General features: G+C 58.7%; 3 protein-coding genes across 3 annotated transcripts; 2 read left to right on the top strand and 1 right to left on the bottom strand.

Annotated features, from left to right (window-relative positions):
- Positions 1-6,001: 6,001 nt before the first annotated feature.
- JDV02_007724 (uncharacterized protein) lies at positions 6,002-7,033 on the top strand. Its single transcript, XM_047989249.1, has 2 exons — positions 6,002-6,368; positions 6,488-7,033. Exons 1-2 carry the CDS (start codon positions 6,361-6,363, stop codon positions 6,684-6,686), a joined length of 207 nt encoding a protein of 68 aa, XP_047845248.1. The 5' UTR covers positions 6,002-6,360; the 3' UTR covers positions 6,687-7,033.
- JDV02_007723 (uncharacterized protein) lies at positions 6,819-11,022 on the bottom strand. The gene is made up of 2 exons (XM_047989248.1): positions 9,381-11,022; positions 6,819-9,325 (listed from the first exon to the last, which is right to left on the bottom strand). The coding sequence occupies exons 1-2, from the start codon at positions 10,099-10,101 to the stop codon at positions 7,218-7,220; spliced, it is 2,829 nt and encodes a 942-aa protein (XP_047845247.1). The 5' UTR covers positions 10,102-11,022; the 3' UTR covers positions 6,819-7,217.
- Positions 11,023-14,171: 3,149 nt separating this feature from the next.
- On the top strand, positions 14,172-14,471 carry JDV02_007722 (uncharacterized protein; the record flags this gene model as incomplete). Its single annotated transcript, XM_047989247.1, has 1 exon — positions 14,172-14,471. The coding sequence occupies one exon, from the start codon at positions 14,172-14,174 to the stop codon at positions 14,469-14,471; it is 300 nt and encodes a 99-aa protein (XP_047845246.1).
- Between the last annotated feature and the right edge of the window lie 2,720 nt (positions 14,472-17,191).

Below are 17,191 nucleotides of genomic sequence, written 5' to 3'. Positions count from 1 at the left end.
TGGAATGGAACAACGTAGGTAACCAGCACAATCAATCACAGTCACGTCACGTCACGTCACGTCAGGCAAGCGGAGCGCTACCTAGTAGGTAGGCTACCTTATCTGGCTACCAAGGTACTGTACGTGCCTGTGGTAGCGCACCCAGAGGGGAAAAGAAACCAGGAAGACGAAAAGAAACCAAAAAAAAAAAAAAAAAAAATTCACGACAAAAAAAAGTTTCTCGTTGCACCAACTACTGAAAGCATGCGGCAGCCGCCCTCGCGCTAACATGGATGGGCATGACCATGATGAGCATGATGGGCGATGGGCGCCGTGCGGTAGTGGTCGGTCGAAGGGGTGACACGGGCACGAGCGCGATCTGGCGCAAGGCTAGCCTGGCAGGGGTGCCGGTCATCATGAGTTTGAGGAGAGTCGGCGGCCACCCATCTCGCATGCCCGCCGCCGGATGATGGCATGGCGTGGCATGGGCAGAGCAGGCGGCATGGATGATGGTATGATGGGCGGCGGCGCCGGCGGCAGCGGCGGGCGAGGTAGACATCCGTCGATGATGGCTGTCCCGTGGCGCGCACGGGCAGCGGCCCTGCATGTGGAGGAGCTTTGGTGGACGAGGGCTCCTCTAGACCGACGGGACGGGACCCAACAGCCAGGAACGGGCGCCTTTAATTACAGCGCTGGATGGACTGCGTGCAACACTCGCGAAAACGCCATGAATTCGTGAGGTGACGTTGGGGGTCGGTTGTAAGTACAGCACAGCGCAGTACAGTGCAGTGTAGAAGAGAGACTGCAAAGTGATCCAATGGAATGGATCTTCTAGAGCGTGGGCCGGGGGCAGCACCACCACCAGACCTCACCTGCACCCAACGGCTGCGGGCCCCCTGCGCCGCTGCCCTGCCTTGCAGTGGCCTCCACTGCCAGCACAGGCCACTCCGCTCGGGGGCCCATCAACGCTGCAGCTGCAATGGAGGGAGCCCAGTGCATTTGATGCCGCCTGGTCGGGTCCAGAGTCGGGTGGCTCTGGGGGGGCGGGGGCCTTCTGGGGCTCGTTGTACGGTGGCGTCAGGGCGCCCCGCCCCCTCCTCCACTCCATCGTGGATAAGTTGATGCTTTCTCCGGCGTTTGCGATGCATGCTCAAGTGATGCGATGCGGTGCGATGCGCTGAGTAACAACCCGAGGGATGCTTGCTTTCTCGCGGCAGCGGCAAAAAGGCAGCAAAGCAGCAGCAGCAGCAGCAACTATTCAAAAGCGGCCCCCACCGAACCATCGCGTTGTCCGTGCAGGGACATGACATGATGGGCAGGGAGCGTTGCAGGCAGCCGCCAACATCAACATCAACAACAACCACCACCGCAACCTGAACCGGGAAAGGCCCCGCGCAAATCACTGCCCGCTGACCACTGACCACGGCCCTATTCTTCTTTCATTTTTTTTTTCTCTTGTTGCTTGCTTGCTATTGTGAATCACGGGGAAATTGAGGCGGGCGTGACCGACGTCGAGATCCGCATCGGGGCCCATCCATGGCGGCGTCGCGGCGCGCGCCAACATCATGTGCCACACGCATCCATCGTTGGCCAAATGACGCCCTCGTCCCCAGTCTTGACGGTCTTGACGCGACCAAGCGGCCGCCGGCCGAATGGACCTGGTGCGTACAATTTTTGATGAAAGGAGGCGCCCAGCATGCCGTTTTGTCGCGTGCCGTGTCGCCAGGAATGCGCCGAGAGTGGTTGGTTTCGCAAAACGACGACTGACCACGACGATGTGGTGCGTCGTACTTGCACTATCATTAGTACCTAGGTACTACTATGGCAGTGGGGGATCAATCAGGTGCTGTGCTGTGCTGCTGCTGCTGCTGCTGCTGCTGCTGCTGTCAGTTGGGGGCGCTTTCACTTGTACCGAGCGAGAGCGTGCAACGCACCTCCTTCCTCACCACAGTCTGAGGTGCACTTGACTTACTCATCGCTTCCTTCCCGGGTTCGCGCCAGCCAAAAGTCGCGAGCGGGACGGCACGTTTCTTTCTGCATCCCTCCCTCCCCGTTCCTGAAACAGTTTCTCCTAAAACACCACCCCCAAAAGCATCGCCAACATTCATTTTTTCTTCTTTCTCTTTCAACATCGACGTTGCCCTGATACGTACCAAGTACGTACTACCAACTACGTATATTGTATACTTACGCACAGAACACTCGTATGCAAGCTCTGTCTGGTGGCGCCCGACCCCAAATATCCCTCCTTTTATGGCCCCCCCGCCCTTGTTGATATCATGCTTGGTAAATTGTACAGGCCCGCCTCGTAGGCAACACTGACTCCACGAACCATGCAACAAAGACGCCGTCACCGCAGCGCCCCCCCCCGCAAACAACCTCGGACCCGGTGCAGCACAGAACACGCCACGTCTTGTCCATGTTGTGTAGCCTGCGGGCCTCTTCGCAAGGACGTGCGCACTGCACATGATGGACATAGTACGTACTTACTACAATACTTGTTTACATACCTGGCCTGGCCGGCGGTTGACAGCTCGCCGCACAGACTGCTCCGCCGGCGCCTGGGCCCAGCGGCCTCACAGACAAGCAGGCAACCAAGCAAGCTGTCATGGCCCGTTGCGTGTTTCACATAGAGGGGCAGAAGCAAAGGCCGCCCTCGCGCTCGTGCCTCGAGCGTTGCAGCACGCCAATATACCTGCCCGCCTCCTATTAACTTACTTGCCAAGTTGCTCCTCGATTAATTACCCCTCGCGGCACGGAGTCAGTCGGCGCTGCATGACATCGACGACGCCCCAACCGGATTGTCCAGAGGAGCGCGAGCCGCTTCCTTTCTCACTCCTGAGGATGCGCTACTGTGCTATACAGTACAGTTCGCATCCGACATGCGAGTTACGAAGTCGCATCACGGCAAGCTAACTCGTACATACATACAAGCTCATGGTCCGTGGCCCCCGGGGGGCGCCATCCATGACAATTCAGGCAACCCGACGGGCGCTCCCACGCGCTCCAAGACACACGTCCGTCTCGTCGCGCGCTTCCTCCCTGCAGAAGCAAGTCGTGCATGTCGGGGAGCCGCCGGCCCCCATCCGTACATACGGACCGCACGTCGCACCGCATTGACAAGCCGTCCCGTAGGTCTTTGGCAGAGGAGCGTCTCCAATCGAGGCGAGGATCGGAAGCTTGGAAGCTTTCTCTGGCTACTACACGGAATCCCACTGTTCGGGGGGGTTGTAGCTGTCGTTTGGCACGTCGTCCTTTTCCGCCACAGCCGGCCCCCACGAGGGATATATACGGAGCACTATTGCTTTCCACTCATCACCGGGACACACAGCATGAAGCTGTGAAACTGCGCCGCTCTCGTCCTCGGATGCCACCCTTCTGCGTAACATGCACAACTCATATGCGAATCGCTCCCTCGCCACAAGAGGTGCTCCATACAGGACAGCTGGGCAAGCCGGGGATATGCGGAAGCTCTTTCGCGCGACAGCCACATATAACAAGCACGTGTGTAACGGCAAAACGCCGACCCTGCTTGCGGGAACCTTGAAGTGGTGGCATCCATTGCTTCTTCGTTCAATGCCGGACCCGCAGCTCATCTCGCTGCAATCGCGCTAATAAATCGCGAACTTATTGGGGGCGGGGGCGCTCAGTTGGAACCGGCCGACCCTCTTCGAAAATCACACCTCGTCTCGTCCGTCTGCTCGTATGTGCATTGCTAGTAGTTGCGGCTCCTCGTATTCTTCCATGATGCGAGTGGCCTTGCTGGTTAGCTTGCTGGGGCTCCGAGTGAGAGTCCTTTCGCCTAGGGCAACCTAGGGCTGATACGGGCCTCAACTACGCCACGCCACCAGCACATATCCGGAGACAACAGCGTCGTCGTGCGTGGCAGCCCGGACGGTCGTGTTTTTCGCATCTAAACGAAGCCAGTCCTGAATCTGTAACTGATCTTGGTTGGTTGTGAGTCGACCGACTGCGTACGTTTCTCCATCAACCTTCCCTTGTAGTCGCGGGTCTCATCACAGCTCCCGCTCCGTTTAGTCGTAGCCTTGTTTCTCCCACTGTCATTACCTTTTTTAGTATTGTAGGTTTTATCATTCGCGATGTTCGTCTAGTGACAGGTTTTTTAGCAACAGGTTTCTGCCTGTTCTTTGTGCCGTGGCAGCGCCAGTGTCTGACTGGCCATGCATCTGTTTTTGCTTCTTCCCCATGCCCGGCTGTGATCCCGCCCGCCCCTTTGCTTCTGCCGTCTCCGGCAAACCCCTGGTTCCCGGTCTGAGGAGAAGAAAACAGGTTGCCGGCCATCGTCACGTCGCAGAGGCCGCCCCCCTTGAAGACCCTTGTTCCGGGGGGTCACAGATGAACGACATGCCGTGCTACTTTCCCTCCTTTTTTTTTCTCTCTCTCGTTTCCTGCAGACGTGCATTGCTGCTCGGACACGGGGTGGGATGGAGGCCCACGACTTGGTTCCCCCTTTTTTCCCCCATTGCCAGACTTGGTTTTGGTCTTTATATTTTCCTTCATGTGGTGAAGTGTCGAAGCCCCCCCCCCCTTTTAGGTGGGTGCGGATCATCATCTTGGTTTCTTGTCTGCCATCGCTTCCTTGCCTCTTTGAGCGTGGGGTCTATGTGTGTATCAAGACGACGCCTGGGTCGACGGTCGTAGACAAGCTCAACTATGCAAGGAAACATACGCACGCACGCACGCACGCGCACGAGACAAATGAAGTGCTTCTGGACAAGGACGGACCGCCAGTAACGTTGCGTCCTCCTACGAACCCCAAGCTCCATGCCTAGCCGGTCGTACATCCGTAGATGCCCACCGGCCTGTCCATGCCGGCCTTTCTGCACAAGTAAGGAAGGTCCGCGAACTCAACTATCGGGATGTTGGGGGGGGGGGGTCATAGACGTTCGATTCGGCTCTGTTCTTCAAAGGGGTATCCCGATCCGCCGAAGTCTCCATGCCTAAAAAAATACCTGTTCGAGAAATGCGGTATGAAACGCTTTGCGTGCTCTACGCGGGATCAATGCCCTTATATACGATACAAAACGGACGCCAAAGAGAACTCCTGCGCCGCTGTCGTTGCGTGTGCGCGTGCGCGCCGCGTTCGAGAAGAGTGACCCGTGTCGCGCAGGGCTGTAGAAGGATCGTGGAAGACTCCTGGACGTCAATACCCAAGTCATGGAGGACAGTGACCCAGTGCCCACTGCCCACCGTGGAATATATTTGGACACACACACACACACACACACACACAAGGTTGGCCGATCGGTCGCCATTGTCCTCTCCCCCTTCCCCCCTCTCTCTTTCTCTCTCTCTCTCTCTTTATCAAAACCCCCCTGGCGTTTCTTCCCAGTTTCCGCCGTACAGCACAGGGCAGACCGTACGATGCACTAGAGCCACTCAAGCATAATTTAGTAGAGATATAGGCATGGGGAAAAGACGCTACACAAGGCAAAGAACAGGCGATTCAGTCTCCTTCAGTCAAAGAACCTTTCGCGTTGAGCGTTCGTCCGGACAGACCCCATGCAGGCTCATCTATACGAAAGTTAACATGTTGAAGCCTTGTCGTTGACATGACAGGGTGCTCCTTGAAAGACGTACAGTAATAGTACTATGGTGGCTGATTGAAGTACCTCTACATCGCAGAAGTGGGCCCCAACGAGCATTAGACGTTAACGGGTACCTACCTACAATATGCATACCCGCCTTGGGCTTGTTAGTAACGTTAGTAGCACTGTTCTCTTCCAACGTCGGACCCACCGCTGACCACCTCCAGTTCGACGTCCATCAAACCACCGGCGTTTTTTGGCGGGTGGACGTCGCTTGCCACTCAAAATTTCACAACATCGCGGTTGCTTCCTGTCACTCACTCACTCGCTCACTCCCTCTCACTCAGTCGATCCACCACTCACTCACACACACACGCGCGCACTCACGCACCGACACAGTCGAGCCGCCATTCCCCAACCTCCCGCGCACAAGCCCTGCCTGCCTGCCTGCCTGCTACAACACACACGTCGACCCCCCTCCATCTCGACTCGACTCACTCGTCCGCTCTCTTCCACCACCACGGCGGCGGCCATCCAGATAGACAACCGAGCCGACTTTCAAGAAAAGAAGTCGGCGGCATCTCCACGGCGCACGCATCGCATCGCAGAACATGTAGCAGAGCGCATCCCCTCCCTCCCCTTAGCCCCCCCCCAAGTCTTCTTCTTCTTCTCCCAACTCGCCCTCCTCCGACAGACAACTGCAACTGCAACACGTCCCCCCCCTTGTTCATAATTCCCCCGGCCATCTTCCTTCCGTCTCCATCCGATCCGATAAAGCGCACCATATATACCTCCGACCGACCCCGTCGTCGGTTCTTCCGCTTAATCGACCATGCTCAAGTACGTTCTTTCCTCCCCTTACATACACCCCGCCCTCATTCGTCCACTTCCTCGAAGGGACAGACAGGCTCGAACGGATCCCCCGCTGACATGGCTTTTCCACTCGTCCCGCGCGACAGAGCCTACAAGAACCTCTCGCCCAAGACGCGGCTTGCCGTCGGCGTCGGCGTCATCGCCTGGGGCGTTGCCGGCCTCTACCTAAGTGACCGGGCAGAGGAGAGGCTCGGCTATACCCCGTCTGACAAGGACAAGGAGGAGCTGCGCAGCTGGGCGCCGCGCATTGTGACCGTTGACAAGTCCGATCGCGGGGACAAGTAGACGCGCTTCTGCGTGGCTGATGTCTAATATTGTACATTGTTGGTAGACTGAGCAGTTGATCAACCACCCGCTCCACACATGAGTGAGCATCACAATAGTATCTCACGCATCACGGTCCTACAACCTCAAGTGTACAAAAACATCGTTGATCAATTCCGGCCATAGAGTCATCATGGCCCTCGGAAATACACAGTAGCCGACCGACCGTCCGTTCTATCTGAAGGATCAAAAGTCTAGTAATGCAAACTCAACTCCCGTCCGCCGTCTATCCTTTTCGGAAATGCATTTGCAGAGCTGGACCGCCTTCCCGCCTTGCTTGACAAGAGTCAGCGCGCCTTGGCGCCTGCCAGCAGCCATGACCACCGTCAGTCCACCCGACAAAGCCCCAAACTGGTCCCCGAAACGCGTGAAATTCCACAACCAAAACAAGAACGAAAATAAAGACACGGATCTCAACGCCACCGAATGCAGCCTCCTTCCCCAATGCTTTTGTCAATCGTAACATATCCATTCCTCCGATTGTGCCGGTTTTCAATTTGTGGCCGGTGCTGCTCCAGTGTCGCCTGCTCCACGGGGGGTGTTGCCGAAAAAGTCCGTCATGTTCAACGTCGAATCCTCATGTTCCTTGATCTCCCCAACCTGCTCCAATTTTTCCCCTTTTGCTTCCCCGTTGTTGATTACCCAGGCCCTGATGCCATCCATGAGCCGCAGCACTTGCATGAAGCATGCCTCCTCTGACAAGTCCGGGTCATCTGGAAGCTTGTACGTCAACAGACGCTTCGCCATCCAGTAAGACAGAATAGAGTCAGTGTGGATGCAGCCCTCGGGTCCCTGACTAGCTGCCGCCGTCGACGGCGCATCCTCGTCTAGAATCGTCTTGACCTTATCGAGGGCGCCACTCAGGATGAGGTGGCTTTGCGGATCGAGAGATTGGCCGTTGACTGGATCCGTCTCCATTTTAACTCCGCCATGGGCCACAATCCACACGCGGGAAGGAAGAGGGTCATCTTGGTGGGGGTTCCCCAAGAATCCACCCCGCTGAACGCGCCAAATGAGAGCCATGACGGCAAACAATAGCGTCCACTTCCCACCCGTGCTGGTGCTTCCCTTGCTTATTCGATAAAGCGGATGGAGTAATGTCCTCAGAGCCAGATCAAACTCAGGTTGGTCACCGTGCAGAGACCCCGAATTCTGTCGCAGTCTGATGCTTGATGCCCAATCCGATTCGGTCCTAGCGCTCCAAAGAGACTCGTCGCACGGTAAGGGCAGTTGTATCTCGAACGGCCCAAACTGCGGCGCAATATTGCAATACAATGCCCATATGGTGTCGCAGACAATAATGCTGTGCATAAGCCGCAAACGCTGCTCGGAATCTGCCCAGGCCAGCCAGTCCTGCGCTCGTGGCCCGGGCTTGCCGGGCCCTCGAAGGTGCAAAAGACCAAGGCGCCTCGCCTGGGACGCGATCTGAGGAAATGCACTTCTTGCCCGGGTGCGCTGCTGCGAAGTTCCATTCCACACGTGAAGAGCGCTCATCAGCACAAGCGCTTGCAGCACCTGAATGTCTGTTGCTGAGGCATCTTCGCCCCGGTCGTCCCCGGAGTGAGACTGAGCCGGCATTGCGCCAAGGCAATCTCGCTCCATCGAGATCCAGAGGTTATCTATCATCTCGCGGACGACAGATGGCTCCACCCGATCCGAGTAGCAGGCGCCAATGCAGCACATGCAAGTGACCAAGCCGATGTGGGCATCCATGATCCGGAACGAGGGCTTGTGAAGCAGCGGCGCGTGCTGGTGGAAATTGTCGTAGTGGCCAATGAAGTTGTCAACGTTTTCTGGGGAAAGATGCAGGTTCATGCCGGTCAGATGAGGGTCAATCGCCTCGTTGGGGGGGTAAAAGAAATTAAGGATCTGGTTAGAAAGCTGGGTATAAGGATTCTCGACACTCGACGGTATGCCCCACTCAGAGTAGACGACGGCGTCGCTGGAGCTGCAACCCGTCGTCTCCATAGAGGAATTAGGCCCGGTTTTGGTTCCGATCTGCGTCTGCCCACGATTAGGAGGATGAAATGGATGCTCGTTGAGGGTTTGATGCGCACCAGCCTGGAACATCTGAGACCAATCGAGGCCAGATTGTTGATTCGCGTTGGAACCGCCATACATGGGCATCCCGTTCTGACCGTGGGGCACGCCGTAGTTGGGCATCTGCTGCTGGTTCATCGAGTTCTGGACGTCGGCACCATAGGGCTGCGAGTTGTTCATGCCAGGCATGTTCCTCCGATCCTGGGGCGCGCCATTCTCGAGCCGGTTCATGGAGTTAGATCGGGAGAGCTGGTTCTGGTCGCCGGCCATGTTATTCATGCCGTCCTGGACGGGAACCATGCCAAAGGGGTGGACCATGCCGTCGGCCGGGGGCATGTTGTTGAGGCCGTTGAGGTGGTTCATATCACCCTCGTTGGCGAGGCCGGCAGCCTTCTGGGCCTGAGCATTCTTCTTAACGTGGGCCTGCGGATGAGACAGGTGGCTGGCTCCGGTGGGGTTACCACGACGAATGGAGCACTTCTGGAAGTGACGCTTCAAGATGTCACTTCGCGAAAACGTATCACGGCAAAGCACACACATGTAGGGGCGGTCGCCAGTGTCTGCCATTGGGATTAGTACGCGCCGCCGTCATCAAAAGCAAGTCAACAAACTTACGTCGAAGGAGATGACGCTTCAGGTGCTTAGCGTGGAGATAAGTCTTGGTGCAGTGCGGGCAAGGAAACTTGCCGTCCGCATCCTTGACGGGAATCACCGTATTCTTTGCGGCAGTGGTGCCGGCCGGAGGGGCGGCAGGCCGGCCCGGAGCGCTGGGCAGGATGCCGCGGCGGCCCTGGGAGCCCACGACGTGCGTCGGCTGATCTCCCTCCTGGAGGACCGGGTTGGGCTGCATCAGCGAGCCGGGACCATAGGGCGAGGGCTGGCCGGGCTGGGGCATGAGGCCACCCGGAGGCATCGGGCGCAGGACCGGAGGGCCACGGCCGCCGACGGGCGCGGGCGCAATAGGCTGCGGGTGAGACGCAGCGGTGGTAGTCTGCGGCATCATGGCGGCCGACGTGCCGTATCCCGGATGGGGGGGATACGGGTTCTGAGCCATGGCGTAGACACCGGGCCGGGACGCGGGCTGGGACGTGTTCTGGTACGTGGGCACGTTCCCAGTCGAGTTGGGAGTGTTGGGAGTACCAGGAGTCCGCGGCGTGTGCGGGTGGCTACCGTACATGGGCTGCATGGCGGAGGTCGGGGGCTGCAGAGGAGGCAGCGTCTGCGGCAAAGGAGAACCCGTCTGGAGCTGGTTGGGCGAGATGGCAGTTGGCGATGGGTATGTCTGTGGCGCGGACGTTGTGTTTATACCATTGGACGGGTAATGAGAACTGTCCATGCTACTGCTCGAGACGCGTCGCGAAGCGTGAGGGGCCGGGACGTCGCGGGACGACCGTTGGTGTTGACGGGACTAACGGCAAGCCGAAGCTGTCGATGACTGCCTCGAGGCTCAAGAAGACGCGGGGATCCCACGAGAAGCGGACCCGGAGTCTTTGCGGGAGGTGATGTAGGTGCAAACAACGGGTTTGCGAAAAAGGCCCACGCGACGATGCGAGAAGGGCGGTGGATGAAGCGGCTCAAGGAAGGTCCCTCTTGGAGGTGTGGTGTTCGGGGGAGGGTTCCAGTGTGGAGACTGGGTCCTGGTCCTGTTTTTATTTTTTTCCCTTGAGCGGGCTGGGGGTGACGACTGTCAGGTACAACCGCGCAGGACGAGACGAGAGCGGAAAAAAGTGGGTGGAGGTGTGAGGTCAGAGGCAGAAGACCTTTTCTGTCGAGGTGTCGTGGAGGGTGGGTAATGGACGTGTTGCCGATTCGCGTGGCCGATAGGCAGGCTAGGCAGTTGGCCGTAGGTGAGGGAGGAAGTACCGCACGGTGAATGGCGAAGTAGCGAAACCTTCTTCCAGGCTGGTGTGGCAGGCGTAAGGAGATAAGTGGATGCAAAAGGGCGGCGGCAGAGCGGAACCGTTTTGCTCTTTTGGTGCTTGTTCGATGGTGGCAAGTGGGCCCTTGGCTGGTAACCGCAAGCAGGATAAAGGTGGTGCTGGGATCCAGAAAAGAAGATGGCCGAAGTTTTTTTTTGCCTTGGGGCGCGCGTTGTATTTTTTTTTACCACGAAATGGCGTGCACACCCGCGCGATCCGCAATCAATGGTCTGAAACGGTGCGTTTTTCGTCGCGGCGGAAGAGTGAGTCCTTCTGTGAGCGCGAGATGGTGGAACAACTGCTTTTCTTTGCTCTGCCAGGCGGAGGATGGAAAAAGAAGGAAGAGAGAGGGAGAGGGAGACGAGAGGGAAGGGGAGAAGTGAGAGGTCGGAAAGTCGAGGGAACAAGCCGGGCAAGCGATGCTGGGGAGGCAGGGGCGTGCCGCACAAGGTACCTTCTCGCGGGGTGTGCGACTAGTGAAAGGTACAACGAGCAAGGCAGGGCGTCCAGGGCCGCCAGCGTCGCTGTAAACGGGCTTTTGGGGGGGGCAAGAGACGCTCCAAGTACCAGTGACTTGCACGACCGCGGCGCGCGCGTGTCTGCCAATCCCCGGCCGACGATGCGATGGCAGAGACGGCCAGGAAGGCACGGCTGCAACACACTTGTCGTACTAAAGGTGCTACTGGGCTATGGAAAATGGAAGCGACGGGCAGGAGCGTCGCTTTCTGGTCTGGTGCCTTACTCGCGCTTTGCACGGCCGTGTCCGTGGGCGAGCGAGGTACAAGGCAAGAGGCGCGATGGTGCAAAATAAAGGCGGGCTACGTGCAAAAGGGGATCGAGTCGAGGTGTCCAACCTGGTTTGGATTCTCGCGTCGCATTCTTCTTCCCCAGTGGAATCTCTGGCTTCGATGACTGCACAGCGGTCGGTTGCTTGCGTGCCCAACGTTATGTCATGCGCTGGGAGGGAGGGGGGGGAGTCCGACAGCATTGCCACGCGTAGTCCCTGTTCTATAGGTAGGTACGTAGGTAGGGGTCTGGTGGTGGTGGTGGTGGTGGTGGTGGGTGGGTGGCTGGTGTTTTTTGGTTGCTGGACGCAGCGCCCGAAGCGAGTGCTTCCTTCCTCACTTTGCCGTGATATACTTTGTACGTAGCCCGTACTTGGCCGCAGCACAGCGCAGCACAGCGCAGCACAGCACAGCACAGCACAAGACAGCGCGGCACACAGCAATCTGCAGCGCTGTGCAAGCAACCTATTGTAGGAAGGTGCACTGCACCACATCGCGACTGCCTGCTTGGCCGCCGCCGACGCCAACATGCCATGGCCTCCGGCGAGCCGCCGCGAGCCAACCTGCAAGGCAAGGCAAGGCAAGGCAAGGCAAGGCAATAAGATAGGTACCTTACTTTAGCACCTAGCTCGCACGCACAGTCCATGTATACGAAGTCCTAGTACCGCTACCGCCGCCGCCCAATCCTTCGTACCTCGTACGTGCTCCAGTCCCTTCCCCTGCGGTTCGTACGTACGGTGGGCGGCGGACGCGCTTGCCTCGGCCGAACCTGGCCTGGCCTGACGCTGGTCAGGCGAGAGACGTCGACGGAGACACGCGCCTGCATGTCCAGTCCATTCACCTCCTCCAAGGCCATTATCAAGTGCCTATTGTGCGCCGCACGTCCGCCTGGTTGGCTCGTGGCTTGGCTCGATTCATTTGGAGCCGGCGATTTGGGAACCTTTTGTCCTCCGGAGTTTTTATTTGCTCATCGTTCCGGATGTCCGGCTCCTTTGGCTGGTCAGTCAGGCTTTGTCATTGAGTGCTTTTGGTCAGTGATTAGTTGGTTTTTTGCGCGCCTGCCTGCCTGCCCTACCCTGTCTGCCCGGCCTGCCTGCCTGCCTGCCTGCCGCAGGTGGTGTGTCGGCGACCAGTCGGCCGGCTGGCTCGTCAGTCGCGGGTACCGCGTACGACTAGTAGTACTAGAACCCAAAGGGCACATGTACAAGTACCCCGGCTGCACATGCCGGCTCTGTCGGCGCAACACCCCGAGGCGGTGTATCGTCGGCGTACCTGCCGGTCACCTTGGTCGCGGATAGAAGGCACGAGAAAGCGCATGAATCGCCCCCTCGGCCCTCGTCGCTGCCATTGCCCTTTCTAGCCCGCCACATCCTCCTGGCAGGCGGTGATGCGGCGAAGCCCCGTGTCGCGCGACGGCATCAGACCAGATCAGATGGGCTCTGATGGAATCAGCAACATGTGCTTTCTCCCCCCCCAGTACACGGACAGATTCTCGATGGATGGCAGATCCGTTGGACGGGCATGGATGGAGACAGCAGGCCCCAGCGCCGTGACCGGGGGGCCAGTCAAGGGCAGAACGCGCGCACGCGTGCCAACAACACCCACCTGAGTCTCCAAGCCAGTCCAGTCCAGCCCATAACTTATCCCACTGCCCGCGCGCGCACACACTCACACGCCTCCCTCCTTCGCACACGCCTCGCCACCACCCACCCCGTCAGGCTGCTGCGCCCTCTGTCTTCTCCAAGGTACAGTAGCTGTAGGCGTGATCCAAGCCCAGCTGCGTGACGATGGTGATTTGTATTGTTGGCCGCCAGGCGTTGCCTCGTGCGTCTGCGTGTGCCAGCAAGGATGGCGCAGGCTTCGTATTCTTCTCGTCGTGGCCACTATACTAATGGCATGTTGCTGACGTCTCCTCAATAACAAGGCTGAAACCGCTCTACTAGTAGTATGATACTTGTCCGCCATCGTCACTCACAATCACAATCACGAACGCGAGCGCGAGCGCGCGCGCGGCGTCTCGCGCCAGTCCTCTCTGGGCAGGATGCCTATGTTCCAAGCTAATACATCACACATTGAAAAGTCCACCTACGTTTCCGTAGCATGTATCCGTACTACTACTATGAATAATACATACTACGACGTGAAGCCTGGCCTGGGCACGCACCGGGGCTGCGGGTGTGGCTGCTGCTGGGAGCCTAGTTCATGCTCCTTGCAAGCCGCAGGCGAACCATGCCACGCCAGACAAGCAGTCCCAGGTCGGGGATGCTGCCCAAAGAACCCAAGCCCATGCGCGGGGAGGGGTCCTCGACCAGCAACGCCAATCCACGATGTTGCCAACCACGTCCGCGGGCATGCCATTCGAGAGAGCATGGCTGACGAGAGACCTACTTGGGCCTGACAGACACGTCCCTACATGCCTATCATCATCATCAAGGGACCCCTCGTCCTCTTTTGCCGACGGAAGGTCCCGACAAGGGTTGTACATGTGTACTAGCACACCTGGAGGAGACGCCTCACCGTCTTGGACGACGCCGTGTCGCGGAATGGTTGACCATTTGCCTCCCTTGTTCAGGTTAGTATCTGCAAGTGAGCATTCGCTCGCGCAGTAACCGCGCCCTCAAATGATCCATCCGATAGCCGTGAGCCCTTCCCCGGTATTACCTCATAGACGGGTTTAGCGGTGGCCCGAGAAGGATCGCCGAATGAGTCCGTGTCCAACCTCTCGTTTTCTGCGGTCGTGCGTCGCGAACGTGCGCTGGCGTCATGGGCAGACAGCTCGGTGCTGGACCACCAAGGCGGCGTCTGACCAGATTACCTACCACATCGTGGTCGCATCGGCCAACCCTCCACGCGAATTGTGCAACCAACAGCATGAGGGCCGGAGAAGGCGCATGATCACCGACCAATTCAAGTTCAATGGCCGCGCGACAAATCAGCCAAGCTCTGGTAAAGCTCTTGATGATGCCGCGCCAATTGGGTTCACCAGGGGTTTGTTTTTTTAAGCTCTCGTGATGAGCCGTTGATGCAGCCAAGGCAAGGCAGAGAGTACATGCTGTACTCCCGTGCCGTCGCACGTACATGATAAGCTGCAAGCATGATGATAGGAATCGCGCGTTTGATACGGATGTACTCCTTCTCCGACCACGCGGGAGGGGTTGACTCGCGGCAACCTTATTGGCATAATATATCAGCTGATTTCAGCGGCAAGCGGCACTGCCGTTCGCATGCCATTCATTTCACCCTTGGTCGGCGACGTTGGCTGTCCTCGTCGACTCAGGGGCATTTGCGTCAAAGGCGGCAACGATGCCACGCAGGAGCATCGTCGCCGCAATGCGCGGCTACTACTCTTGGTGGCTCCATGTGTCGTCAACAAAGCGTGCAAATTAGCACGAGAGACGGTGTTGTTTTGGCCTGGCATGCCGCAGAATCAAGCGGTGGACTTGGGGGCCGCAAACTGGAGCATGAAGGGAACCGACATGCAAGGCGATGATGTGCAGCGTCCCAGGATCCACGAGTCAAGAGGGCCCGGGGGGGGGCCAGGATGTGCCTGGCTTGCCTTGCCTGGCCCTGCCCCTCGCCAAGTCGGTCGTCGGTCCGTATTTGCTTGCGCAATCACCTGAAGAATGACAGGTGCGCGGTATGTACAAGCGCGTTGCAGGGACGGACTACGGAGTAGTAGTAGCACGGTTGTATAGGTGCTGTACATTTACAACGCAGCCGGACCCAGCGCTGGTCGTCACGGGCGTTGCATGTTCGCTTATATATTGGCACGCAACATCATATCTCGGCGCGGCCACCACAGACGGGGCAGGGGGTCCCTATCCGGACGGCGGTGGCGGCCAATGCCCAACAGCATGGCAGTCGGCCGACGAGCTGCTCCGGTAGGCACGGCATGCGCGCCGGCGACACGGGACGCAGTCGAGAGATCTGGAGATGAGGGGATCCCGTTCCCCTGGCTGCTGGCTCGCGTCAACGGCGGCGCCCAATGGCGGGTTCGCAGGGTCTCCAACATCTCGTGGTCAAGCCCACAGGGCAGATCTGTGGGACCAGCTGTTGCGTCGCCTCGCCGCCGTGAAGGAGGTGAGCCCCCAAATCGCCCAGGGGTCGGCCCCATTCACCGACCCCTCCACGCGCCCGGTGGACGAGGGGAGGGAGGGAGGGGGGATGGATGGGGACACCAAGGGCTTCGAAAGGTGATCCAGAAGCTTTCTCACGCTGGAGGCGGTGGAGTCGGCTTCCCGGGAGGAGACGCAGATTTGGAGAAGAAAAAAGATGGGCTGCGCACCGGGGACAGGACGAAGGAGGGGAAACGACAAGCACTGGCCCAGCAGGTGTCATGTCAGCGGAACGGGAGCCCCAGCGTCGGCGGGTGATGCAACGCAACAACCTTGAGCAACGTCGAGCATCTTGCGCGCTCCCTTGCACCGTCTCGTCATGTCCCAACGACGACGAGACAAGTCAAGTTTGCCGGGCGGCAATCCCTCCGCAGCACCGCCGCGCTTCCGCTCGCCGCTGATCGGACCGTGGCCGAGCCAGCTGGGCCAGTTCAGTTCACGGCGCTGGCGGAAGAGAAGGCAGCCGGCGAGGAAACCCTGCCGCCGCCCTCGGCGAGACGGCAAGTACCCCCGTACAAAGTACTTGTGAGCAAGGTCCTTGCGAGCGCGAGTTGTCGGGTGGCCTTTTTGGGTAAGGTGACGGAGAACGAAGGGCAAGGGCGCACGGTATCCGCGGACGATAGACAGGCAGGCAGGCCCAAGTGGGAGTGAGTGACGTCGATTCTCAGCGGCCATGGGACGCGCCAATTTCCTGGTACCGGGGGTGCGCGTATGCGTGTCTGTGTGGGTGTGTCTGTGTGTTGCGTGTGGCGTGCGCGATGGCCACACGAGAAGAGGGAGGCACGTCGGTACATCCGTACTTGTTATGGCAGTAATGTGTACTTTTCCCACCTAGGCAAGTACTGTTCTCTACAATTAGGCGTTAAAGGGTGTGTGGGAGAGAGAAGGCGAGGGAAAGAAAGCCTGTGTGTGAGTGTGAGAAAGTGTGTGTGTGTGAGTGTGTGAGTGTGTGTGCGCGAGAGAGAGAGACGTCGACCAAAGCGACGAGGCGACGTGCCAAAGAGGGCTCGAGACCGTCCGGTTTCGTGCTCCGGCGGGCGTGGCTCAGATTCTGATGCGGCATGGCGCAGGGCCAAATTCCGCAGCGTCGCGGAAAACCCAAGACGCCAGGGCCACCCTTCTCAAGCGCCTGGCCGGCTGCCGAAATTTCTCCGCCGACAAGGGGGGGACGAGGCCGCACCGCTGGCGCAGTTTATGCGGTTAATCATCCCTCACCGCCTGGCACCTGACGCGCAGAGATTTTTTTTTCTGTCACCCGTCGTCCGTCGGCTGAATTGTTTATGGCTCACCAATGCCGTTGCGGCGACGACATGCGCGAGTCAATGACACACGGTGCGAGCGGGATTCCTGCCCCCGCCGGCGGCACTGGAACTTGGCTCATGCAAGTGACGTGTGTTCGCAGCTCCTTGATTGAATAATACTGTACTGTACTGTACCGCACTGTACAGTGTCCACGGACTCCCGACGCGCGGAACGGCAAGCCGACGAGCCCCAAGCGCACGCAATCCGCCCGACCGCCCGACAGACACCGCAAGCACGATGTACTGTACAGTACAGTGCAGTGCAGTACAGCCAGTTGACGCTTGTGGTCGTCGTCGTCGTCGTCG

The sequence above is a fragment of the Purpureocillium takamizusanense genome, chromosome 7, assembly GCF_022605165.1.
Source record: "Purpureocillium takamizusanense chromosome 7, complete sequence".
Taxonomy (NCBI): domain Eukaryota; kingdom Fungi; phylum Ascomycota; class Sordariomycetes; order Hypocreales; family Ophiocordycipitaceae; genus Purpureocillium; species Purpureocillium takamizusanense.
Note: the sequence above shows the minus strand (reverse complement) of the source record. Positions and strands in the feature narration are given on the sequence as shown.